A 26,153-nucleotide genomic window follows, 5' to 3' on the forward strand; every position below is an offset into this window, starting at 1 on the left:
GGCAAGAGAGAGATGCTATTGAGGTGATAGAAATATCTAATGTTGGATGCAGTGATGGTTGCACCACTTGATAAATTTACTTAAAGTCCTTGAAGGTACACATAAAAGGAGTCAAATTTATGGTGTATAAATTATATCTCAATACAAAATTTTGAAAACACTTTAGGAAGTAGAGAAAAATAGAAAGTCCATGTGTCTGATTATTCATTAGGGGTCATACACGCTTCATTGAGCTGCTGTATGTTGTTGATGTTGCTGCTGTGGTTATGGTAGGAGTGGAGATTTTCCCCTGAGGACTGAGGGTCAAGCAAAGACTTGGGTCCTTTAAAACACTGTTTTGTAATTAACAGAAAAAGAGTGTTGCTGGGTTGAAATTCTGAGTAACAGGGGAGGAAAGAGAAGTGGGTGGGTTTAAAAAAAATATTCAGGATGCAGAAGTGGCAAGAATTTGCACTGATCATATATTCGGAACGAGGAAGAGTGAGGATGCCTCGGACTTAGCATGCTTCAAGTTGAATTCCTATCATCCTCTCAAACTTACTGTCCTCCTGTGCTGCTCATCTGAGAGTGGATCAGCATCCTGGCACAGAGGCAGTATTCATTGATTGTCTTTGGAGTGACAGTATGAATGAACAGAGTAAAAATATGGCCAAAGCCTCCACAGGGTCCTGCCAAACAGCCAGTCCTATGCACACCTATGAGGTTGGCTCAGCAGATGTCTAGCAGAAGTTCCCTCTCACCCTACTGATCACTTGGGAGGTCATCAGGTCCCCCATCCTAAAGGACACTCACATTCTTACTGGCAGCCACTCCTTGTTTAAACCCTGCAGGTGTGGCAGCGACCAGATTTTGCCCAAAGGCTGTAAGTTGTCCTGCAAATTCTTTACATGTGGGCAATGACAGGTGCATGTACAGCCCATATGACCATGGGGAACATGTGGTGTTGTAGAGAGAGGGTCGCAATGGTGCCCAACTGGTGGATCCGTGTTCACTTTGACTCCAAGCAGAATGAGACTCTTCCCATCAGAAGGGGTGTATTCACCCAGGGCCTGCATCCACCCCACCCCACCTCATCCTGGCAGGCAGAAAACACAGCTGCCAAAAACACTGCAGAGAGTGAGTGATCAGTTTGGATATTTTACTGCTGTTTCCAGGGTTGACAAGCAGAGATATACAACTGCTTGTGGTTCCTCATACAGATACTAAAACCAGGAAGTGATCCCTTCCAGTCCACCATTCCCAGAAACAGAGAATGAGTCCACTATTCCCAGAAACAGAGAAACATGCAAAAGACGCCCCCAGACTCAACCCTCCCATTGAGCATTCCCCGATTATAGAAGAGAAGTGAAATTTGCAACCCAGAAGGGAAATCTGGCTGTGTCAGCAGTAGAATTGAGGTTGGAGACTTTTGATGAAGTACACTTTTCAAACCAAAGGCAGTGTCATTAGATAAACATCCTTTTCAATGTTAAATGTTAAAACCCGAATGATTTCTGGACCTTTTCCTGGAAGAGCTTTTTGCTGCTGTCAGGTTACAGAACAGCATAAGGGGCCATTTTCTGGGCATGAAGCCCAGGATTCAAAGGGAAGCTCTAGAGAACATCTGGTCTGCTTGATATATTGAAAATGCTTGTGTATTTTTCTGTATGTGCTTCTCTATGCTGACTCATAGCATTGAAGCGTCTCTGGAAACACCCCCACCCTTCTAGCCAGCCAGTTTATACACACCCAGTTGGCTCCTCCTTGATTCAAATGTTAGTCAAGAGGAAGAAGGAAAACGAATTCAAGAGCCGCTCTCAAGCATCTAGAATTTTCTGCACCCCTCCTCTTGAAGAGAGACTAGCCCAGTTCTGACAATTAGAAGCTGGATTTCCCTCTTAAAGCACAACCTGCATTTAAGCCTTTGGATAAAATTGGAAGAAACCAATCTGTGAGTACTGTGGACTGTGCAGAAGGCAGAGGGCTGACAATTGCCACTAAAAACAGAGAGATGGCAGGCCCAAGGCCCAGCAGTGAAGCTGACCCTGAAATTGAGCTTTTTGTGAAGGTAAGTTTCTAGCTCTAATGACAGCATACAGAATGTAATTTTTCTTGACACTGGACCTCAGCTCCTTTTTAAAAAGTCAACATTTCAGCTAAAGATAGGAAATAAATTTGCAATTAGGTACATACTCTGAGTCCTTGAAGAATGCTTGGGTGTTTGGCTGCTCTTATATAACAATAGAAAAACATCCCATCTGAAAAAAGCAAGAAGATGTGGTGGAAAGACAACTAGACTGGTTAGTAGTCAGAACAACTAAATTATATTCTCAGTGACTTCCTTTGTAACCATGGATCTGTTTGTTTCTCTATCTATACAATGAAGGAGCCTGACAAAATGATCCTTAATTCTTTCCAGGTCTCACAATTTATGTTTTATTGAATAGATTTTGGAAGGGCTGAATGTGAGGAGAGGGCCAAAAATGGCCCGAGAGCCTCATTCCCACCCATGGTCCAAATAGAGCTTTCTAAAATTCTCCTACAATGGATGAACATCAGAGCAGTGTCACATGAACACCATAGGAGGGGAAAGCCAGGAGTGTTTGTGTGCCTGTTATGTGAGTAGCAGGCATTTTGCCTTGGTTTTTTTTAAACATCTTAACTTTTAAGAAAAGCCCTTTGGAAAACCCCTAAAGCAGGAGAAAGGAACATGTGTTTCTAAATTAGCTCATCAAGAAAAAGAAACAATTTGAATGGGTTATTCCAAGTAGAAACTAACTACATAGTTTCCTAAATCCTTGCCTATATTAACTATTTTCTCTATATTTTCATTTACTATTGGAAGTATTCAGGATGATGATAATAATAATAACAAATTCATATCATGCTTGACCCTTTTCTAAACACTTTACATATATTATCTCCTTTAGTTTAGGAGGATAGGTTAATAAAAGTTAAGTAGTAGTATAAGTAGTATTGGTAGTAATATTGTTCTCATGATTTCTAGATAAGTAAGCTAAGGAAATAAAGGTTAAGTAATTTGCCTCTAAAACTACATCTCCTCTTGATGGCCTACAAAGACATAAATAAGGTGTGCTTACCAAATATTAGATTAAACACCTGTTAGCCAAAGTAATACTTTTATACCCTGGTGACTCAGACAGTAAAGAATCTGCCTGCAATGCAGGAGACATAAGAGACACACATTAGATCCCTGGGTCAGAAAGATACCTTGGAGGAGGGAATGGCAACCCACTCCAGTCGTCTTGCCTGGATAATTCCATGGACAGAGGAACCTGGCAGGCTATAGTCCATGGGGTCCCAAAGAGTCAGACATGACTGAGGGACTAACACATCTATTTTCACTTTTTTTAAAACATATATACACCAAGGACATAGTTAATCTGCCTTTAAAAAATTATGGGTGGAGAGGGTGGGAGGGGGGATCAGGATGGGGACTACGTGTAACTCTATGGCTGATTCATATCAATGTATGACAAAACCCACTGAAATGTTGTGAAGTAATTAGCCTCCAACTAACAAAAAAAATTTAAAGAGAGAGAGAGAGGAAAAAAATAAATAAATAAACTGAGGAATTTAAAAAAAAAAATTATGGGAGAGAGAGAGACTCTTGAATTCCTACACAAGAAAAGAATCCAAGTAAGTGTTTGCTGGACTGTGGGGCATAAGAGCCACTTCTTCTACCTCTTGTTATTGCTGTTTAGTCACTCAGTTGTGTCCAACTCTTTGCGACCCCATGGAATGTAACCCGCCAGTCTCCTCTGTCCATGGGATTTCCCAGGCTAGAGACTAGAGTACTGGAATGGATTGCCATTTCCTTCTCCATCTCCTACCTCCAGATTCCAGCAAATCTAAATAAGCCTTAACTTCCCAACTGGCTTTTTATACCTACCAATTTCAAACCAGAGGTAATAAGTCTCTTCATAGGGTAACTAGTTTCTTTTGTCCAAACTTGTTTATTCAGTCCAACCTAATTCCTCTAACCCATTGCTGGCACTGATCTGTGTGTTTATCTTCATAGACTTCCCATGAATTGTGTGGTTATCTAGACAGTAGAAGTTAGGAAGTCACACGTTGGAGGAGCAAATGTTAAATTAAACAATAACTTTCAGGTTAAAAACTAATCACTTACTGAGTACTTACTATATGGCAGGGCCTGTGCTACGTGGTTTATTATTAACCCTATTTTATGGGTACAGAAACTAAAGAAAAAAGTACCTAGGTAGTTTTGCCTAAGGTTACATAGCTAATAAATGGCTGGGTTAATATTAAAGTCCTTTTAAATAACTGTTTTGTGTGTGCATATTCACTGACTAAGTCATGTCCTACTCTTTGCGACCCCATGGACTGTAGCCTACTGGAGTCGGTTGCCATTTCCTTCTCCAGGGGATCTTCCAGACCCAGAGATCAAACCCATATCTCTTGCATCTCATGCATTTCCAGGCAGATTCTTTACCACTGCACCACCTGGGAAATTAAAATAGCTGTGCATAATCTTAATTGTTTTCACTTGGGCACACTTTTTAGTAAAATTTCTCAGAATTTCATTAGATGAAATCCTCTACATGTAAGCATATCTAATGACGTTGACACAAGTCACAGATTTTCTGAAGGAACCTTGACTATCATCTGGTCTGGGTTTTTGTTTTGCTTTGCTTTAAAGAGTGGCGCCAGTGGTAAAGAATCTGCCTGTAATGCAGGAGACATTAGAGAGGTGGGTTCAATCCCTGGGTTGGGAAGATCCCCTGGAGAAGGGAATGGCAACCCACTCCAGTATTCTGGCCTGGAAAATCCTGTGGACAGAGGAGCCCAGGCTACAGTCCATAGGGTCACAGAGTTGGACATGACTGAGTGACCTAGCATGCATGCATGCAAGATTGATTCCAAAGATCTCTAGAAGTTCTGTAGAAGATACTATGAGTGAGAATAGGGATTGAGAGAAGTGAGAATGTTAATGACAAAGCTTAAAAAGCAACTATATCTCATTTATACTGTGGTGTCTTTCCAAAGATTAAATAACTCTGCAATTTTCCCAGCTACCTCTGGGGAACCTACCACAATTTCCCAATAGCACTGATGGGATCCCTAAAAGAAAGTAATTTTTTCTCCTATCACAATTAAGAATGCATATCACACACACCCCTGTGTTCCATATAGCTAGTGAAAACATTGCCTTTCAGCTCTAAATGACTTGGGCAAGATTTATATCTGGGAACTAAGAAAGGATTTTCTAAAAGAACACATTTTATTTTCTCTAGATGCAGAGGTTGTCTTATTTGTTTGCTGTTCACTGATAAATGGAGTTTTTGTGTTCTCTACTCTACCAGTCTAATGGAGAAGGAAATGGCAACCCAATCCAGTATTCTTGTCTAGAGAATCCCATGGATAGAGGAGCCTGGTGGGCTGCTGTCCATGGGGCCGCACAGAGTCGGACACGACTGAAACAACTTAGCATGCATGCATGCATTGGAGAAGGAAATGGCAACCCACTCCAGTATTCTTGCCTGGAGAATCCTAGGGACAGAGGAGCCTGGTGGGCTGCCATCTATGGGGTCGCACAAGGTCGGACACGACTGAAGCGACTTAGTAGCTGCAGCAGCAGCTACCAGTCTAAAATTAAGTTTTCACAGATTTGTACATAACATTATGTATGCTGTGCTTAGTCACTCAGTCGTGTCTGACTCTTTGCAACCCCATGGACTGTAGCCCTCCAGGTTCTTCTGTTCATAGGGATTCTCCAGGCAAGAATACTGGAATGGGTTACCATGCCCTCCTCTAGGAGATCTTTCCAACCCAGAGATCAAACCCAGGTCTCCTGCATTGCAGGCAGATTCTTTACCATCTTAACCACCAGCAAAGCCCAAGACTACTGGAGTGGGTAGCCTATCCCTTCTCCAGGGGATCTTCCCAACCCAGGAACTTAACCGAGGTCTCCTGCAATGCAGGCAGATTCTTTACCATCTGAGCCACAAGGAAAGCCCATACCATTATAGACTTTAACATTTGGACCAAAATTCTGAATAAAATATTTTTGTCTTTATTGATAAATGTGAGATAGAAAGCAATACTATTCTCTAGCCAGACTGCTTTCAAATCAGAACTATCATAAAGACGATCATAAAGATTTTGTTGTTGTTGTTCAGTTGCTCAGTCATGTCTGACTCTTTGCAACCCCACAGACTGCAGCACGCCAAGCTTCCCTGTCCTTCACCATCTCCTGGAGTTTGCTCAAACTCATGCCCATTGAGTCAGTGATGCCATCTAACCATCTCATCCTCTGTCATCCCTTTTACCTCATGCCTTCAACCTTTACCAGCACCGGAGTCTTTTCTAATGAGTCAGCTCTTGGCATCAGGTGCCCAAAGTTTTGGAGCTTCAGCTTCAGCATTAGTCCTTCCAATGAAAATGCAGGGTTGATTTCCTTTAGGTTTGACTGGTTCAATCTCCTAACTGTCCAAGGAACTATCAAGAGTCTTCTCCAACACATCAATTCTTTGGTGCTCAGCCTTCTTTAGGGTCCAACTCTCACATCCATACATGACTACAGGAAAACCACAGATTTGACTCTACAAACATTTGTCAGCAAAGTAATGTCTCTGCTTTTTAATATGCTGCCTAGGTTTGTCACAGCTTTTCTTCAAGGAGCAAGCATCTTAATGTCATGACTGCAGTCACTGTCTGCAGTGATTTTGGAGCCCAAGAAAATAAAATCTTTTACTGTTTCCATTGTTTCCCCATCTATTTGCCATGAAATGATGGGACTGGATGCCATGATCTTAGTTTTTGGACTGTTGAGTTTTAAGCAAGCTTTTTACCTCCCTTCTTTCACCTTCATCAATATGCTCTTTAGTTCCTCTTCACTTTCTGCCAAATGGGTGGTGTTATTTCATATCTGAGGTTATTGATAATTCTCCCAGCAATATTGATTCCAGCTTGTGATTCATCCAGCCTGGCATTTCACATGATGTACTCTGCATAGAAGTTAAATAAGCAGGGTAACAATATACAACCTTGATATACTCTTTTCCCAATTTTGAACCAGTCTATTGTTCCATGCCCAGTTCTTCTTGACCTGCATACAGGTTTCTCGGGAGGCAGGTAAGATGGTCTGGTATTTCCATCTCTTTAAGAATTTTCCAGTTTGTTGCCATCCACACTGTCAAAGGCTTTAGCATAGTCAATGAAGCAGAAGTAGATTTTTTTCTGAGATTTTCTTGCTTTTTCTATGATTCAAAGGATGTTGGAAATTTGGTCTCTGGTTCCTCTGCCTTTTCTGATTAATAATAAATCCAATAAAACTATCAATTGGGAGAAACCAATGTTTAAGGAGTGTGGGTTCTGGAGTAGATAGTAATGGATTTGCTACATAAGAAGAGTATATGTGTTCAACTCTTGTCTAGGTGAGAGTACTTGAGCAAGTCAGCTTCTCTGAGCCTCTTTCCTTATCTGTAAAACAAGAGTAATGATAGAACCTCCCTCACAGAACAATCTTCACTGTAAGGATTAAATCCAATAAATATGTAAGACACAGTAGTTGTTAACATGGTAAACACTCAATAAATGTCAGATGTCACAGTTGTTATTTTTTACACTTAGAAACTTAATCATAAATGCAAAGAGAAAATGTTCTTCTGGTGAATGACCACATCCTGTCTTTGCTAGCTGGAAGTAGGTAATTTATAAATCAGGCTTCACAATTTGTGTATGTGTGTGCTCACTCACTTAGCCATGCCCAACTCTTTGTGACCCCATGGACTGCAGCCCACCAGGCTCCTCTGTCCATAGGATTCTCCAGGCAAGAATACTCGAGTGAGTTGCCATGCCCTCCTCCGGAGGATCTTCTGGACGCGGGGATTGAACCCAGGTCTCTTGCGTCTCTTGCATTGACAAGTGGGTTCTTTACCACTAGTGCCACCTGGAAAGCCCAACATTTTGTGTAATGGCACTTTATTTTTTATTTAATTTTTATTTTATATTGGAGTATAGTTGATTTCGTTTCAGGTGTACAGCAAAGTGAATCAGTTATACATAGACACATATTCTTTTTTTTTCAGATTCTTTTCCCATTTAGGTTGTTTACATAATTTTGACCCGAGTTTCCTGTGCTATACAGTAGGTCCTTGCTTGTTATCCATTTTAATTTTTTAAATTAATTTCTTTATTATAATTGGAGGCTAATTACAATATTGTAGGGGTTTTTGACATACATTGACATGAATCAGCCACGGGTGTACATGTGTCCCCCTGTCCCAAATCCCCCTCTCACCTCCCTCCCCATCGTATCCCTCAGGTTTGTCCCAGTGCATCAGTTTTGAGTGCCCTGTTTCATCGAACTTGGACTGGTCATCTATTTCACATATGGTAATATACATGCTTCAATGCTATTCTCTCAAATCACCCCACCCTGGCCTTCTCCTGGTGGTGATTTAGTCGCTAAGTTGTGTCCAACTCTTACGACCCCATGGACAGAGGAGGCTGGCAGGTTACAGTCCATGGGACTCTCCAGGGAAGAATACTGGACTGGGTTGCCATTTCCTTCTCCAGGGGATCTTTCCAACCCAGGAATCAAACCCGGGTCTTCTGCACTGTAGGTGGATTCTTCACCAACTGAGCTACAAGGGAAGCCCTCGCCATCTCCCACAGAGTCCAAAAGTCTGTTCTTTATATCTGTGTCTCTTTTGCTGTCTAACATATAGGGTCATCATTACCATCTTTCTAAATTCCTTATATATGCATTAATACACTCTATTGCTGTTTTTATTTCTGACATGCTTTGCTCTGTATAATAGGCTCCAGGTTCATCCACCTTATTAGAACTGATTCAAAAGCATTCTTTTTAATAGCTGAGTAATATTCCATTGTGTATACGTACCACAGTTTTCTTATCCATTCGTCTGCTGATGGATATCTAGGTTGCTTCCATGTCCTAGCTATTGTAAACAGAGCTGTGATGGACATTAGGTTACACTTGTCTCTTTCAGATCTGGTTTCCTCAGTGTGTATGCCCAGCATTGGGGTTGCTGGGTCATATGGCAGTTCTATTTCCAGTTTTTTAAGGAATCTCCACACTGTTCTATATAGTGGCTGTACTAGTTTGCATTACCACCAACAGTGTAAGAGGGATCACTTTTCCCCACACCCTCTCCAGCATTTATTGTTTGTAGACTTTTGGATAGCAGCCATTCTGACTGGCATGAGATGGTACCTCATTGTGGTTTTGATTTGTATTTCTCTGATAATGATTGATGTTGAGCATATTTGCATGTGTTTGTTAGCCATCTGGATGTCTTCTTTGGAGAAATGTCTGTTTAGTTCTTTGGCCCATTTTTTGATTGGGTCATTTATTTTTCTGGAATTGAGCTGCAGGAGCTGCTTGTATATTTTTGAGATTAATTCTTTGTCAGTTGCTTCGTCTGCTATTATTTTCTCCCATTCTCAAGGCTGTCTTTTCACCTGTTTATAGTTTCCTTCATTGTGCAAAAGTTTTTAAGTTTAATTAGGTCTCATTTGTTTATTTTTGCTTTCATTTCCATTACTCTGGGAGGTGGGTCATAGAGGATCCTGCTGTGATTTATGTCGGAGAGTGTTTTGCCTATGTTTTCCTCTAGGAGTTTTATAGTTTCTGGTCTTACATTTATATCTTTAATCCATTTTGAGTTTATTTTTGTGTATGGTGTTAGAAAGTGTTCTAGTTTCATTCTTTTACAAGTGGTTGACCAGTTTTCCCAGCACCACTTGTTAGAGAGATTGTCTTTTCTCCATTGTATATTCTTGCCTCCTTTGTCAAAGATGAGGTGTCCATAGGTGCGTGGATTTATCTCTGGGCTTTCTATTCTGTTCCATTGATCTATATTTCTGTCTTTGTGCCAGTACCATACTGTCTTGATGACTGTGGCTTTGTAGTAGAGCCTGAAGTCAGGCAGGTTGATTCCTCCAGTTCCATTCTTCTTTCTCAAGATTGCTTTGACTATCCAAGGGTTTTTGTATTTCCATACAAATTGTGAAATTATTTGTTCTAGTTCTGTGAAAAATACTGTTGGTAGCTTGATAGGGATTGCATTGAATCTATAGATTGCTTTGGGTGGTATACTCACTTTCACTATATTGATTCTTCTGATCCGTGAACATGGTATATTTCTCCATCTATTTGTGTTCTCTTTGATTTCATCAGTGTTTTATAGTGTTCTGTATATGGGTCTTTTGTTTCTTTAGGTAGATTTATTCCTAAATATTTTATTCTTTTTGTCACAATGGTGAGTGGGATTGTTTCTTTAATTTCTCTTTCTGTTTTCTCTCTGTTAGTGTATAGGAATGCAAGGGATTTCTGTGTATTAACTTTATATCCTGCAACTTTACTATATTCATTGATTAGCTCTAATAATGTTCTGGTAGTGTCTTTAGGGTTTTCTATATAGAGGATCATGTCATCTGCAAACAGTGAGAGTTTTACTTCTTCTTTTCCAATCTGGATTCCTTTTATTTCTTTTCTGCTCTGATTGCTGTGGCTAAAACTTCCAAAACTATGTTGAATAGTAGTGATGAGAGTGAGCATCCTTGTCTTGTTCCTGACATTATTGGAAATGCTTTCAATTTTTCACCATTGAGGATAATGTTTGCTGAGGGTTTGTCATATATAGCTTTTATTATGTTGAGGTATGTTCCTTCTATGCCTGCTTTCTGGAGGGTTTTATCATAAATGTATGTTGAATCTTGTCAAAGCTTTTCTCTGCATCTATTGAGATAATAATATGGTTTTTATCTTTCCATTTTTAATGTGGTGTATCACATTGATGGATTTGTGGATATTGAAGACTCCTTGCATCCCTGGATAAAGCCCACTTGGTCATGATGTATGATCTTTTTAATATGTTGTTGGATTCTGTTTGCCAGAATTTTGTTGAAGATTTTTGCATCTATGTTCACCAGTGATATTGGCCTGTAGTTTTCTTTTTTTGTGGCATCTTCATCTGGTTTTGGTATTAGGGTGATGGTGGCCTCATAGAATGAGTTTGGGAGTTTACCTTCCTCTGCAATTTTCTCAAAGAGTTTGAGTAGGATAGGTATTAGCTCTTCTCTAAATTTTTGGTAGAATTCAGCTGTGAAGCCATTTGGTCCTAGGCTTTTGTTTTTTGGAAGATTTTTGATTACAGTTTCAATTTCTGTGCTTATAATGGGTCTGTTAAGATTTTCTATTTCTTCCTGGTTCAGTTTTGGAAGGTTATACTATTCTAAGAATTCGTCCATTTCTTCCAAGTTGTCCATCTTATTTTCATATAGCTGCTGATAGTAGTCTCTTATGATCCTTTGTATTTCTGTGCTGTCTGTTTTGATTTCTGCATTTTCATTTTTAATTTTGTTGATTTGATTCTTCTGCCTTTTTTTCTTGATGGGTCTGGCTAATGCTTTGTCTATGTTATTTATCTTCTTGAAGAACCAGCTTTTAGTTTTGTTGATTTTTGCTATAGTCTCTTTGTTCCTTTTTCACTTATTTCTGCCCTAATTTTTATGATTTCTTTTGTTCTACTAGCCCTAGGGTTCTCATATCTTCTTTTCCTAGTTGCTTTAGGTGTAAAGTTAGGTTATTTACTTGATTTTTCTCTTGTTTCTTGAGGTAAGCTTGTATTGTTATAAACCTTCCCCTTAGCACTGCTTTTGCTGAATCCAATAGGTTTTGTGTTGTTGTGTTTTCATTTTCATTTGTTTCTATGCATATTTTGATTTTGTTTTTTATTTCTTCCGTGATTTGTTGGTTATTCAGAAGTGTGTTGTTTAGCCTCCATATGTATGCATTTTGAATAGTTTTTTTTCCTGTAGTTGACATCTAATCTTACCATTGCAATCCGAAAAGATGCTTGAAATGATTTCAATTCTTTTGAATTTACCAAGGCTAGATTTATGGCCCAGGATGTGACCTATACTGGAGAATGTTCCATGTGCACTTGAGAAAAAGGTGAAATTCATTGTTTTGGGGTGAAATGTCCTATAGATATCAATTAGGTCTAGCTGGTTGATTGTATCATTTAAAGTTGGTTTATCCATTTGAAATATAGCAGTGTGTCAATGTCCATCCCAATTTCCCAGTTTATCCCTCCTCCCACCTTCCCTCTTGGTAACCATAAGTTTCTTCTCTAAGTCTGTGACTCTGTTTATGTTTGGTAAATAAGTTCATTTCCAACATATTTAGATTCCACATATAAGCAATATCATATAATATTGGGCTTACTTCACTCAGTATGACAATCTCTAGGTCCATATGTGTTGTTGCAAATGGCATTACTTCATTCCTTTTAATGGCTGAGTAATGTTCCGTTGTATATACATATATATATGTATATATATATATACCACATCTTCTTTATCCATCCATCTGTCAATGGACATTTAGTTTGCTTCCATGTACTGGCTATTGTAAATAGTGCTGCAATGAACATTGATGTGCATGTACCTTTTCAGATTATAGTCTTCTCTGAATATATGCTAAGGGCTGGGATTGCTGGTCAGACGGTAGTTCTATTTTTAGTTTTTCCAGGAACTTCCATACTGTTCTCCATAGTGAATGCACCAACTTACATTCCCACCAACAGTATAGGAGGGTTCCCTTTTCTTCACATCCTCTCCAGCATTTATTGTTTGTAGATTGTTTGGTGATGGCCCTTCTGGCCAGTGTGAGGTAATACTTGTTGTAGTTTTGATTTGCATTTCTCTAATAATGAGAGACGTTGAACATCTTTTCATGTGATTATAAGCCACCTGTATGCTTTCTTTGGAGAAATGTCTATTTAGATCTTATGCCCACTTTTTGATTGGGCTGTTTGGTTTTTTATACTGAGCTGCTTGTGCTGTTTGTATATTTTGGAGATTAATCCCTTGTCAGTTGCTTCATTTGCAAGTATTTCCTCCCATTCTATGGGTTGTGTTTTTCTCTGGTTTAAGGTTTCCTCTGCTGTGCAAAAGTTTTTATATTTAATTATATCCCATTTGTTTATTTTTGCTTTTATTTTCATTACTCTAGGAGGTGGATCCAAAAAGATCTTGCCCCTATTTATGTCATAAAGTGTTTTGCTTAAGTTTCATCTAAGAGATTTATAGTATCTGGTCTTACATTCAGACCTTTAATCCATTTTGAGTTTATTTTTGTTTATGGTTTTAGAGAATATTTTAATTTCATTATTTTACATGTAGCTGTCCAGTTTTCACAGTACCACTTATTGAAAAGAGACTGTCTTTTTCTCTATTGTATATTCATACATTTTGTGTAATGGCACTTTAAATCAGCATTATTATAAACAACAGAAAAAGTTTCAGTTTTCCTGTAAAATTGTACTGCATTTCCCCCACACCTCAGTGTTCTGCCTTTCCTTTTACTAAAAGCAACCCACCCTTCCTGCTGTAACTATTATCAGACTTTATTGTTCTTCCTGCCTCCCACCCATAATCAAGATTCCATTCACTAACCCCAGTTATGATTGGATCTTTAGTCTGACTTCTGTTACAAAAGAAGTTCAGACTGCCAAGACTGGTTGTTTCTTCCCATATCTCTTCACTCTCAGATGCCAAAAAGAGCAACAATGAACACTATTTCCTCTGTTGCAGTCACTGCCAAGAAAAAGAAAACTTACCAAAATATAAGAATTACGTTCAAAATCAAGGTGGCAGAATGGTCAGTTTCTGGTGAGAACACTCTTCCTGGTTTATAATAGATGTGTGCCTTCTCTGCTGCAAACTTGCACGCATGGTTGTAGGGGAAAGTGAAGAAAGAGCAATGCAAGGGAGGGAGCTCTCTGATCCCTTCTTACAAGGCCATTAATCCCATCATAAGGGTTCAAACTTAATGACCTCATCTAATAATAATTTGCATCTGCTAACCCCAAACTCCCACTCCATCCCTCCCTCACCACCCCCCTTGGCGACCAGTCTGTTCTCTACATCTGTAAGCCTGTTTCTGTTTTACAGGTAAGTTCATTTATGTCATATTTTAGTTTCCACATATAAGTGATATCTATGTTTGTCTTTGTCTGGCTTACTTCACTTAGGATGATAATCTCTAGGTTTATCCTTGTTGCTACAAATGGTGTTGTTTCCTTCTTTTTGTGATTGAGTAGTATTCCGTTGTATATACACACCACATCTTCTTAATCCATTCATCTGTCAATGTACATTTAAGTTGACTCCATATCTTGGCAATCATAAATAAGGCTGCAATGAACATACAGGCACATGTATCTATTTGTAAAATAATAAAAATAATAAAGTTGGAGTCCCAATATGCTCCTTATGTGAAAATAAATTCTAAATATTAATAGATGAAACAAATGTAAAAAGGAAACCATAAAGGTACTAGAAAAAACACGAGAGGACATCTTTATAGTAAAACAAAATAAGAAAATATTTTCTTTGCAATTTTGATGTATATAACAGCTGTATAAGCATATCAGAAAAACCAGATTTTACAAAGGAAAACAGTATAAGATTTTATTTAAAATTTTAGTTTTACATGAGACTTCAAAAAAGTACGTGTAACATGTATCAAAAAGAGTTAGTGAAAAAAAAAAGAGTTAGTGGCTTTAGTAGACAAATAATTTTTCCAAACTAATAATGAAAAAGTCATAATCTTAATAAAAAATATAAAATTGTCATGAACAAACAATTCACAGAATAAGGAAATCAAATATCCAATGAAAATATGGAACACATCTTTCAAGAAAAATTTGGCAGGATCTATCAAAATGGAAAATGCAAATAATGTTTAGTTAGCATTCTGGTTTTAAAGGTGAATTCTAAATATATAATCTTAAAAATGGAACAAGTTGTATGCTTGGAAACATTTGTTACTGAAGTATTTAGAGTAACAAAATTTTGGAATATCTGAAATGGTCATATAAATTTTGGTAATGCATAAAATTTATCATTATTAATACTCATCACACTTGTAATTTTTACATACAATAAAATTATTTGCTTCATTAGCACTCTGCCCAAAGATTGTAGAATCCTTGAGATTAAGGACTTCCAACTCTGTCTCTAGCAACTAGCTCATTTCACAGTAAGCAGTCAATAAATACTTGTTGAGCAAATGAATGAATGAAGCCTCTCTTTGTCTTAATAGGCTGGAAGTGATGGGGAGAGTATTGGAAATTGTCCCTTTAGTCAACGCCTTTTTATGATCCTCTGGCTTAAAGGAGTTAAATTCAATGTGACTACTGTTGACATGACCAGGTAAGAGAAATCAGGGGGTTAAAATCAGTAGACACCGATACAATCTTGGTGTTTGCATAATATGTACTTTATCTAGAAGAATAACTCTGCTTATTTTCATTAATTATAGAAAGCCTGAAGAGCTGAAGGACTTAGCCCCAGGCACCAATCCTCCCTTCCTGGTATATAACAAGGAGTTGAAAACAGATTTCATTAAAATTGAGGAGTTTCTAGAGCAGACACTGGCTCCTCCAAGGTACAGCATTTTTACAGGATATTATTGTTCTTGAGATGATCTATTTTATTGACTTATTTATTGCAGATTGAGTATTTTTCTAAACATCTTTTTTTTCAGTTTTGCTCTTTCTAGAAAAGTTTGCAAAGATACCCCTGATCACTCCATATATGATTAGAAAACTTGTGTTTTGTTGTTGTTACTCAGTTGCTAAGTCGTGCCTGACACTTTGCAACCTGATGGACTGCAGCACTCCAGGCTCCCCTGTCCTTCACTGTCTCCCAGAGTTTGCTCAGATTTATGTCCAGTGAGTCAGTGATGTTATTTAACCACCTCATCCTTTGCCACGCTTTTCTCCAATTTTGCCGTAAGTCTTTCCCAGAATCGGGGTCTTTTCCAGTGAGTTGTTTATACTTTTCCTGGCAATTTTGATTCCAGCCCAGCATTTCACATGATGTACTCTGCCTATAAGTTAAATAAGCAGGGTGAAAATATACAGACTTGTCATACTTTTTGCTCAGTTGTAAACCAGTCAGTTGTTCCATGTTCAGTTCTAACCATTGCTTCTTGACTCACATACAGGTTTCTCAGGAGGCAGGTAAGGTGGTATGGTATTCCCACCTCTTGAAGAATTTTCCAGTTTGTTGTGACTCACAGAGTCAAAGGCTTTAGTATAGTCAATGAAGCAGAAGTACATGTTTTTCTGGAATTCTCCTGGTTTTCTGATGCTCCACTGGATGTTGGCAATTTGATCTTTGGTTCTCTGCCTTTTCTAAAACCAGCTTGAATATCTGAAAGTTCATGGTTCACATACTGTTGAAGCCTGGCTTGGAGAATTTTGAGCATTACTTTACTAGCATGTGAGATGAGCGCAATTATATGGTAGTTTGAGCATTCTTTGGTATTGTCCTTCTTTTGGATTGGAATGAAAACTGACCTTTTCCAGTCCTGTGGCCACTGCTGAGTTTTCCATATTTGCTGGCATATTGAGTGCAGCACTTTCACAGCATCATCTTTTAGGGTTTGAAATAGCTCAACTGGAATTCCATCACATCCACTAGCTTTGTTTGTAGTAATGCTTCCTAAGGCCCACTTGACTTCACACTCCAGGATATCTGGCTCTAGGTGAGTGACCACACCATCGTGGTTATCTGGGTCATGAAGATCGTTTTTGCATAGTTCCTCTGTGTATTCTTCCCACCTTTTCTTAATCTGTTCTGCTTCTGTTAAGTCCATACAGTTTCTGTCCTTTATCATGCCCATCTTTGCATGAAATGTTCCCTTGGTATCTCTAACTTTCTTGAAGAGATCTCTAGTCTTTCCCTTTCTGTTGTTTTTCTCTATTTACATTGTTCATTTAAGGCCTTCTTACCTCTCGTTGCTATTGTCTGGAACTCTGCATTCAGTTGGTTATATTTTTCCCTTTCTCCCTTGCTTTTTGCCTCTCTTATTTTCTCAGCTATTTGTAAATGTTCCTCACCCAACCACTTTACCTTCTTGCATTTCTTTTTCTTTGCAATGGTTTTGGTCACCACATCCTGTAAAAAGTTACGGACTTCCATCCATAGTTCTATAGGCACTCTATCAGATCTAATTCCTTGAATCTATTCATCACCTCTACTGTATAATCATAAGGGATTTGACTTAGGTCATACCTGAATAGCCTATTTCAGAGCTCTATTTTGCTCTTTCTATAAAAGTTTGCAAAGATCCACCCTGATCACTCCATATATGATTGGAAAACTTTTACATATATTAAAGCTTTATGAGATGCAAGTAGTGTGTTAGAAATGAAATTTAATTTTAGCCACATTGTCTGATCCATAATGAGGTTTGGGGACACTTATACTGGTAGAAATCAGACTTATTTTATTGTAGAGCCCTCAGAAGATCTAGAATTTTGAAATAGGCTTTAATTCAGTCTGATCTCTTAGTTCTGCAGGGGAGAAATATTATGTCTATCATGCATAAACTTCCCCCTTTGACCTCAAAGACACAAAGACCATCAATATAATATTTTAAATTATTTTTAAAATGCATAACTCACTTAAATTAAAAAAAGTAAATTCTCTGTAGTCTAGAAATAGAGAAGAAACACTTGGAGGGTTGGGAGTGAGGGTATGGGATAATAGCACTGTAAAGTCCATGAGGATTGATGAAGACTAGCTCATTATATCACTGATGACATGAAGGGAGACCATACCTAACACGAGAAAACCAGGAAACAGATATCTCTCAATTAACCAGAGGCCATAACTGCACTGTCTACACTTGAATGACAGCTCTATGTCTCTGCCCACCCAGGATAGTGTCTGAAAATAATAAGACTACTGTATTCATTTTTTATTGTTTTTCAACAAACCCAGTGTCTTAAAATATCACTCATTTATTATCTCACAGTTTTCATCAGTCAGAAGTCTGGCTGTAAGCTTAAAACTGCTCTAAAAAAATAAAGTCTTTTAATGTTAATGTATACATTATAAATAAAAGAGTCTATCAGTATAAAATTCTTCCTACCTAAGAAACTAGGAATACTATTTCAGATTCTTTTCTGTGTTCCTATGCTTTGTCTCTTTCATCCATTAGTGATGGCTTCCTGTATTTTAAGCACTTGTTCCAAGTTTGTCCTATAAGTATTGAGTCTAATTTTGTTATTTTCTCCTCATCCATCTTCCTCTACTACTGAATCCCTTCAAACCACCTGCTCCCAAACCTTTTCTTGCTCCCAAAGGGAACTAATGAAAAATAATCTGTGGTATATGTTTCCATACCCTTTTTATGCTCATATAAACACAATAATAGTAAGCATAATTATGCTTACTTGCATCTTGCTTATCTGACTTCAGAAAAAGTTTTTAATATTCATCAACTCCACTAGTGTAGATTTATGCTTACTATAATTGTGCTGCAAATTGCCAAACGATTCCTCTACTGATGGACATTCCCTTTCCTTCCAGTTTTTTTATCAGTACAAACTGCTATAAATAACATCCTTGTTCATGTGTCCTTATGTACTGGTGTTTTTATCCCTGTGGAATAGATTCACAGGAACAAAATTCAAGTGGTATGTATCTTTTAAAAAAGATTTACAGCTTTATCCATTAGAATATAAGGGTACACTTTTTCTACATATCTTTAATACTATACATTATCATTCTTTTAACATCTGTGACACTCAGATGGGTTTAGTGATAGCTCACTGATACTTTAGTTTGCATTTCTGCTAACTTGTGATCTCAAGTAAATTTCTGGTTCCCAATGTATAATAGCTTGGGTCCCCACTGATGTCTTTCCAGCAGATCTCAACTCTCTCTGAAAGATCCCTCAGGAGCCACTGCCCACATGCCCAGTAGAAGGCTCCTTCAAGTCTTTTTTAAAGGCAAAATGTTGGCTTTTTAGTAAATATGGATGGTGGGTACATGGGCATTTCTTTTTTGTATGCTATTCTCTGTATCTTTTGTTAAACTTCAAAACTTCAGAATTAGCAATGAATTTTCATGTCTCCATACAATGGAATACCATACAGTCATTAAAAAATGTGTCTGAAAAATATTGAAGTATAGTTGTCATATAACATTGTGTAAGTTTAAGGTATACAACATGTTGATTCAATACATTTACATATTGCCATATGTTTACCCACCTAGCACTAGCTAATACCTCTATTCCATCACATAATTATCATTTATTTTTAGTGGTAATAATGGTTAAGATCTACTGTATTAGCAACTTTGAAGTTTATAATACAATATTATTGACTATAATCACTAGGCAGTGGATTCAATTTCCTAAACTTATTTATATACTAGTTGCAAGTTTTTACTTTTAAATAACATCTTACCAATTCTTTCATCCCCCATCCTCTCTCTTGTGACCTCCATTCTACTCTCTATTTTTATGAGTTTGGCTTTTTAAGATGCCATATGTAAGTGATATCATATAGTATTTGTCTTTCTCTGTCCAACTTACCATAATGTTCACAAGATCCATTCATGTGGGCACAAATGGCAGGATTTCCTCCTTTTTCATGGCTAATATCCATTGTGTTTGTGTGTGGGTGGGTGAGAGAGAGAATAGAACCACATTTCTTCATTCATCCACTGATGGACACTCAGGTTGTCCTAAGTGTCTTGTGTCATTTGATGATATTTTGTAGAGTTCTGTTTTTATTTTGGTTCTATACCTTTCATATTAAATTATTTCTAAATATTTTATATATTTGTCACTTTTGTAAGTGGAATATGTTACTAATATCCATTTTGTTATGGCTACTTCTTTAATGTCTGATTTGTATTTAGCCACCTTATCAAAATATCTCATTAATTCTAGCAATTATTTTGGCTAGAAAAGGCAATCTTTTCTTGCTTTTTATAGGTATACAGTTATATTGTTACTTTTCTTCCAATAATTATACTGATTGCTTTATGTTTTTGTTTTTCTCCACTTGCTAAAACCTCAGAAAATGTCAACTATAATAGCAATCATAGGCATTTCTGTCTTGTTGCCTAAACTTTATGTACAAAATGTAGTCATCCACAGAATGGTGTTTTTCCTTGTCTCACAAGTTAGTACATTCAGCACAATATTGAAGAGCCATAGTTATCATGATTATCCTCATCCTTTACTGATTTTAAAGGGAATAGTTGTAACATTTCACCATTTAAAATGATACTTGCTGAAAGTTATTGATGGATACATTTGACCAAGTTAAAGAAATTAATTGATTCATGTAATCATTTAACAAATATTTACTGAATACTTATTATGTGTCAGGTACTACTCTGGGCATTTGGGACACATCAGTGAATAAAATGGGCAAATCTCTGCCTTAGCAGAACTTACATTTTAGTTAGGGAAGACAGCAAATAAGCAAGAGAAAAAGCAAACTATTAACTATTTTAGATGATGATAAATATGAAGAAAAAAGTAAAGCAAGGGAGGGAAATAGTGGGTGTATGGGACAAGGGAGAGGTTGCAATGTCAGATAAGGTGGCCAGTGAAAGGCCTCACTTAGGAGGAGATATCAGATTAAAAGACATGAAAGAAGAGGGAAGCAGGCCATGTGCATATACAAGGGAAAGCTCTTTATGTAAAAGCAGATCAAGTGAAAAGGACCTGTGGTGGGACCTTGTCAGGCCTATTAGAAGAAAAGCAAGGTGGTCAATGGGAATAAGGCAGAGAGTGGAAAGAGATGAGAGCAGAGAGGTAAGGTGGGATCAGATCACACCACTGTGAAGACTTGGGCTCTGGTAGCAGGTGCAGAATATTCTGAGAGTGTGAGGGACAAGCATGGGACAGGGAGGATTCAGGAAGTTTCCTACATACAAACGAGTTCTGTTCTGAGAGCATGTTCATAAGTCCAATTTGTTTGTAAGTCCAGTGAAGTTAGCCTGGTGGTGGTGGTTTAGTCGCTAAGTCATGTCCGACTCTTGTGATCCCATGGACTGTAGCCTGCCAGGCTCCTCTGTCTATGGGGTTCTCCAGGTGAGAATACTGGAGTGGGTTACCATTTCCTTCTGCAGAGGATCTTCCTCACCCAGGAACCCAACCCAGGTCTCCTGCATTGCAGGCAGATTCTTTACCGACTGAGCTATGTACCCAATAACCTAGAAAATCCCATGGTCAGAGGAGCCTGGTGAGCTACAGTCCATGGGTTGCAAAGAGTCAGACACCACTGAGCACAGCCCCCCCACCAATAACACAATCAGCTATATAGTACTGTATTGTAATATGTTTTTAATACTTATCACACAAATAATACATAAAACATAAACAAGCATGAAAAAATAAAGGGAACATTTTTAATCTACAGCACAGCACCTTGAAAAGTGCAGTAGTGCAGTACAACATCTGGCATCCAGGAGCTGGCATCCAATGAACAGGCAAGAAGGGTTACTGACTAGAGGAAGGGGACGAGATGGGAGATAGTAGAGCTGAAAGGTCAAGAGCAGTAGGAGACAGAGGGCGAGCTACAATGTCACTCACACCTGCATTGATGCCACAGTGTCTGGCTCCTTGCTGGACTCAATTCTATCCACCTTCTTGAAGAAACAGTATGGTGATGTCAGGTAGTTACTCTATTTTTCTCCATAGATGACACAGTAGCAGTGGATTGCATTCTGAACACCTGCTGCAACATTCATGTACCATTCTAGGTTCAGGTCCTGGGTTTCAAAAGCTAACAGTCCCTCCTCAAATAAAGAAAATCCCCTTGCCATTTGCTGTGTCATAAACCTCATCCGTTCTTCACTTACTTATTCCTCTGGCCTCTCTGTCCTTTCTCTGACCCTCCAATTCCATCAGGTCTTCATTAGTGAGCTCCTTGTGTTGCACAGCAAGGAGTTCAATGAAGTCATCCTCCTGCAGATCTAGCTCATATCTTTGAAAGTTTTTTTTTCATTTATTTTTATTAGTTGGAGGCTAATTACTTTACAATATTGTAGTGGTTTTTGTCATACATTGACATGAATCAGCCATGGATTTACATGTATTCCCCATCCTGATCCCCCCTCCCACCTCCCTCTCCACCCGATGTTTGAAACTTGAAGGTTCATACGTTGGGGAATTACTGTAATCAAAAACAGTTGCAGTAATATAGGCTTGGGAGCAGGCAGGAAGCAGTGGATGTGGCAAGTTGTGGACAGATTATAGATACATTTTGAAAGGTAGGCTGGCTGGACTTGCTAATGGATCAAATGCAGGGATGGAGAAAAAGAAGAATCAAGGAAGATGGTTAAATATTGGACCCAACCGTTTCTAGTTGCTAGTGCAGGGTTTTATGAATAGGAGTTGATTTATTTATTTTCACTGGACACTTTTCAGGCATCTGTTCATGATCATACAGCTTTCGTTCATTTGTTAATGTGGTGAATTACATTATTACATTATTTTATTGTATTATGCTAAATTAACTTTGTATTACTAAGAGGAAGACATCTTTGCTTCTTTCCCCACTTTCTCCTCTTTACACTTTTATGTGTTTTGTTATTTGAAGCCATGTTTTTTTGTACTACTTATCTTCTGTCAAACAGGTTTTTAGGATCAAGTATGGAGGGTTTCCCTCATAGCTCAGGTGGTAAAGAATTTGCCTGCAATGCAGGAGACCTGGGTTCGATTCCTGGGTCAGGAAGATCCCTTGGAGAAGGAAATGGAAATCCACTCCAGTGTTCCTGCCTGGAAAAAATCCCATGGACAGAGGAGCCTGGTGGGCTACAGTCCGTGGGGTCACAAGAGTTGGACATGACTTAGTGACTAAACCACTACCATGGGGACCCGACAGTCACTTGAAACATTGTTTTCACAGATAAAGGAACTTTGAATTCCAAAAAGCTGATTTCCCAGTGAATTTTAAACACTAAAGTATTCTCAGGCTGGGAAAAAGACATATTTTCAATGAAAGGTTTCTCAGGACCTTCAGTTTCCAGCACGATTTTCCAAAATTTCTATTCTCAGTAGAGTGCAAGCTAGGACACCTGGTGTATGCCTTGTTATATGTGAATGTTATGTGCAGTGATGTTTCTTTTTAAGGTATCCTCACTTGAGTCCCAGGAACAAGGAGTCCTTTGATGTGGGCTGTAATCTCTTTGCCAAGTTTTCTGCATACATTAAGAATACACAAAAGGAGGCAAATAAGAGTAAGACACCTTTATTTAAATTTTTTTGTTTCTCTCACATGCTCACAATCACATTCTGACTCAGCTAAAATAGGATTTTCCTGAATATATAATATATATTGAGAAATACTCTTCATCTCGTTCTCTTTCCTCTCTTCTGAAATTCCCTTGAATGAAGTTTTATTGGATTTATAACCTAATATTCAATATAGTAATCACAAACTTAGCTCAACTAGAACATTGGCATGCCAAATGTGAACTAACTGCAGGATTGTATTTCTTAACCCTCCAACTCTCCCAGCTCTGTGTACCTTTAAGGTTTCTTAAACCATAGCAGCTACCATTTCCCACAAACACTCTTGAACAGGTTTACTATTCTCTGAATCAGGAGAGCTATGAGTCTCTTTTCCCACTTTCTGACTCTCCTCTAGTAATAATATGCATCACCTTTCTTTCTTTGACTCTCCTCCCAATGTACTTCCTCAAGAAAAGTCCAAAAATATTTCCACTCACCATTTAATTAAACATCTGCCTCTGTCTTATCAGTGTGTAGTTGAGCATTCTAGTTAAATATATAGATTTTGAAGAGTCATTGTAAGCAATGTGAAAGGACAGAGATATCTTAATGTGAGAAAAGCATATTGAGAATGTATTCAGTCATGAAGATAACAAATGTATACGTAACCCTATGATTTCATTGCCTCAGCCTTTGAAAAATCTCTGCTTAAAGAATTTAAGCGTCTGGATGACTACTTGAACACCCCACTTCTGGATGAAATTGATCCAGACAGTGCTGAAGAACTCACAGTCTCCAGAAGATTGTTCTTGGATGGTGATCAACTGACCCTGGCTGACTGCAGTTTGTTACCCAAACTGCACATTATTAAAGTAAGTCTTTACAGGGTAGGCTGAATGATTGAGAAGGGTCTGGGGAGTCGCCAGCAAGAAGCACAGTGACCATTCAGTGTGAGGTTTTTATTATTGATTTGTCATCATTGATATGCGTAGTGTATGTCTCCTTTTCTCCTCAGAGGAAAAATCCATAATGATCTCCACTGGGAAGCATAAACACTTCTTGCTTCTTTCTTCTTAAATCAGAAGGTGTTTTCCACTGTCTTGTCTATAAAACAAGGGTACCCATTGCACAGAATTGTTGAGGAGTAAGACACTGTTGGAACCCTAAACAAACTCATAGTCCAGTGAAGAGATAGAAGCTCTTTATCTGTGCTTCCTTCTTCTAAATATATTTATAATTAAATATAGCATAAATACAAAAATAATTACAAGCATAAAGTTTTGTTTACATATGTAGAAAAAACATTAAAATAGTAAAACCAAGATTCTTTACATTTATTTTGTACTTTTTGTGTAGATAACATGTCCTCAATGATCTGGACCTTTGAGATATATTTTTACAAGTCAGCATGTTACTGATGCCCCTCACTATCAACTGCTTTTCCTCTTTTTTTTTTCCCAAAACCCTAGGTTGCTGCAAAGAAATACCGTGACTTTGACATTCCAGTAGAATTCTCAGGAGTCTGGCGCTATCTCCACAATGCCTACGCCCGTGAAGAATTTACCCACACGTGTCCAGAAGACAAAGAAATTGAAAATACCTATGCAAGTGTGGCTAAACAGAAGAGTTAGGACAGCCCTTTCAGTAGAAAAATCTCTCTTTTCACTTGCTATTATATTAGAAAGTCTTTTAGAAATAAGAATATGGAAAATGCTGTTTTCTCTATTCAACTTTCTTATGAAAAAGAATACTGTATTTTCTGTACCTAGTTAATCCAAACTATCTGCTTACTGTGTATTTTACAGGTCTTCATATTTCATATTTTAATTCCCATAGCACAACCACTGCAATTTTAAATGATATGAAAAGTGTCAATATCTTTTACCATTTGATTGAAATCCTAGAAGGTATCATGTGTGCAAGCTCAACCGATAGCTAAAGTTACAAATGACATATAGTCATGGTTTCAAACTGTCCCTTAGAGACATTTCCACCTAAATCATTAAAACAATTTTACAAAACATCTGACTGATCAAAAGGTCTTGTTGCTATTCATTAAAGGGTAAAGTAAACCATTCTTAGAGAATAATCATAAATCTTTCTACAGAATTTTAAACTGTTCCATTATTATATGTACTCAGATGTCCATCTTAAAATGCAATCAAATCGCTCAAATCTGAAAACAAAAACTGAACTTTACACATGGTCCTTCAGAGAAGAAGCAAAGTTCAGCCTCAAAAAAGAAATACAGGTGTTATTACATGTCTTGGTGGGAGTTAGATAAAATTTATTTATTTTTGGCCAACCCCAGGGCATGTGGGATCTCAGTTCAGTTCCCCTACCAGGGACAGAAACCATGCCCCTTACAGTGGAAGCGCTGAGTCTTCACCACTAGGGAATTCCCTAGATAAAATCTCAATGAAGTAGTGTTTTAATAGGTTCAAAGAAAAGTAAGGCAATGAGTAAAGAGTTAACAGGTACGTGAAACAGGCACATGAAAGGATGCTCATTATCACCAATTATTAGAGAAATACAAATCAAAACTGCAATGAGGTATCAGCCCACACTGGTCAGAATGACCAACATTAAAAGGTCTACAAATAACAAATGCTGGGTAGGGTGTGGAGAAAAGGGAACCCTCCTACACTGCTGGTGGGAATGTAAACTTGTGTAGCCACTACAGGGAACAGTATGGAGGTTCCTCAAAAAACTAAAAATGGAGCTACCATATGACCCTGCAATCCCATTTCCAGGCATATATTTAGAACTATAATTTTAAAAGATACATGCACCCATATGTTCATAGCAGCACTACTTACAATAGCCAAGAAACTGAAACAACCTAAATGTCCATCAACAGATGAATGGATAAAAAAGATATGATATGTGTGTGTGTGTGTGTGTGTGTGTGTGTGTGTGTGCGTGCGCGCATGGTGTGCTAAGTTGCTTCAGTCATGTCCGACCCTTTGCGACCCTATGGACTGTAGCCTGCCAGGCTTCTCTCTCCACGGGATTCTCCAGGCAAGAATACTGGAGTGGGTTGTCATGCCCTCCTCCAGGGGATCTTCCCAACCCAGGAATCGAACATGACTCT

General features: G+C 38.1%; 1 protein-coding gene across 1 annotated transcript; it reads left to right on the top strand.

Annotated features, from left to right (window-relative positions):
• The first annotated feature begins 1,737 nt into the window (after window positions 1-1,737).
• On the top strand, window positions 1,738-25,079 carry CLIC2 (chloride intracellular channel 2). The gene is made up of 6 exons (XM_043896988.1): window positions 1,738-2,047; window positions 15,107-15,216; window positions 15,326-15,451; window positions 22,958-23,064; window positions 23,750-23,931; window positions 24,529-25,079. Exons 1-6 carry the CDS (start codon window positions 1,991-1,993, stop codon window positions 24,688-24,690), a joined length of 744 nt encoding a protein of 247 aa, XP_043752923.1. The 5' UTR covers window positions 1,738-1,990; the 3' UTR covers window positions 24,691-25,079.
• Window positions 25,080-26,153: the final 1,074 nt, after the last annotated feature.

The sequence above is a fragment of the Cervus elaphus genome, chromosome X (assembly GCF_910594005.1).
Source record: "Cervus elaphus chromosome X, mCerEla1.1, whole genome shotgun sequence".
Classification (NCBI taxonomy): Eukaryota; Metazoa; Chordata; class Mammalia; order Artiodactyla; family Cervidae; genus Cervus; species Cervus elaphus.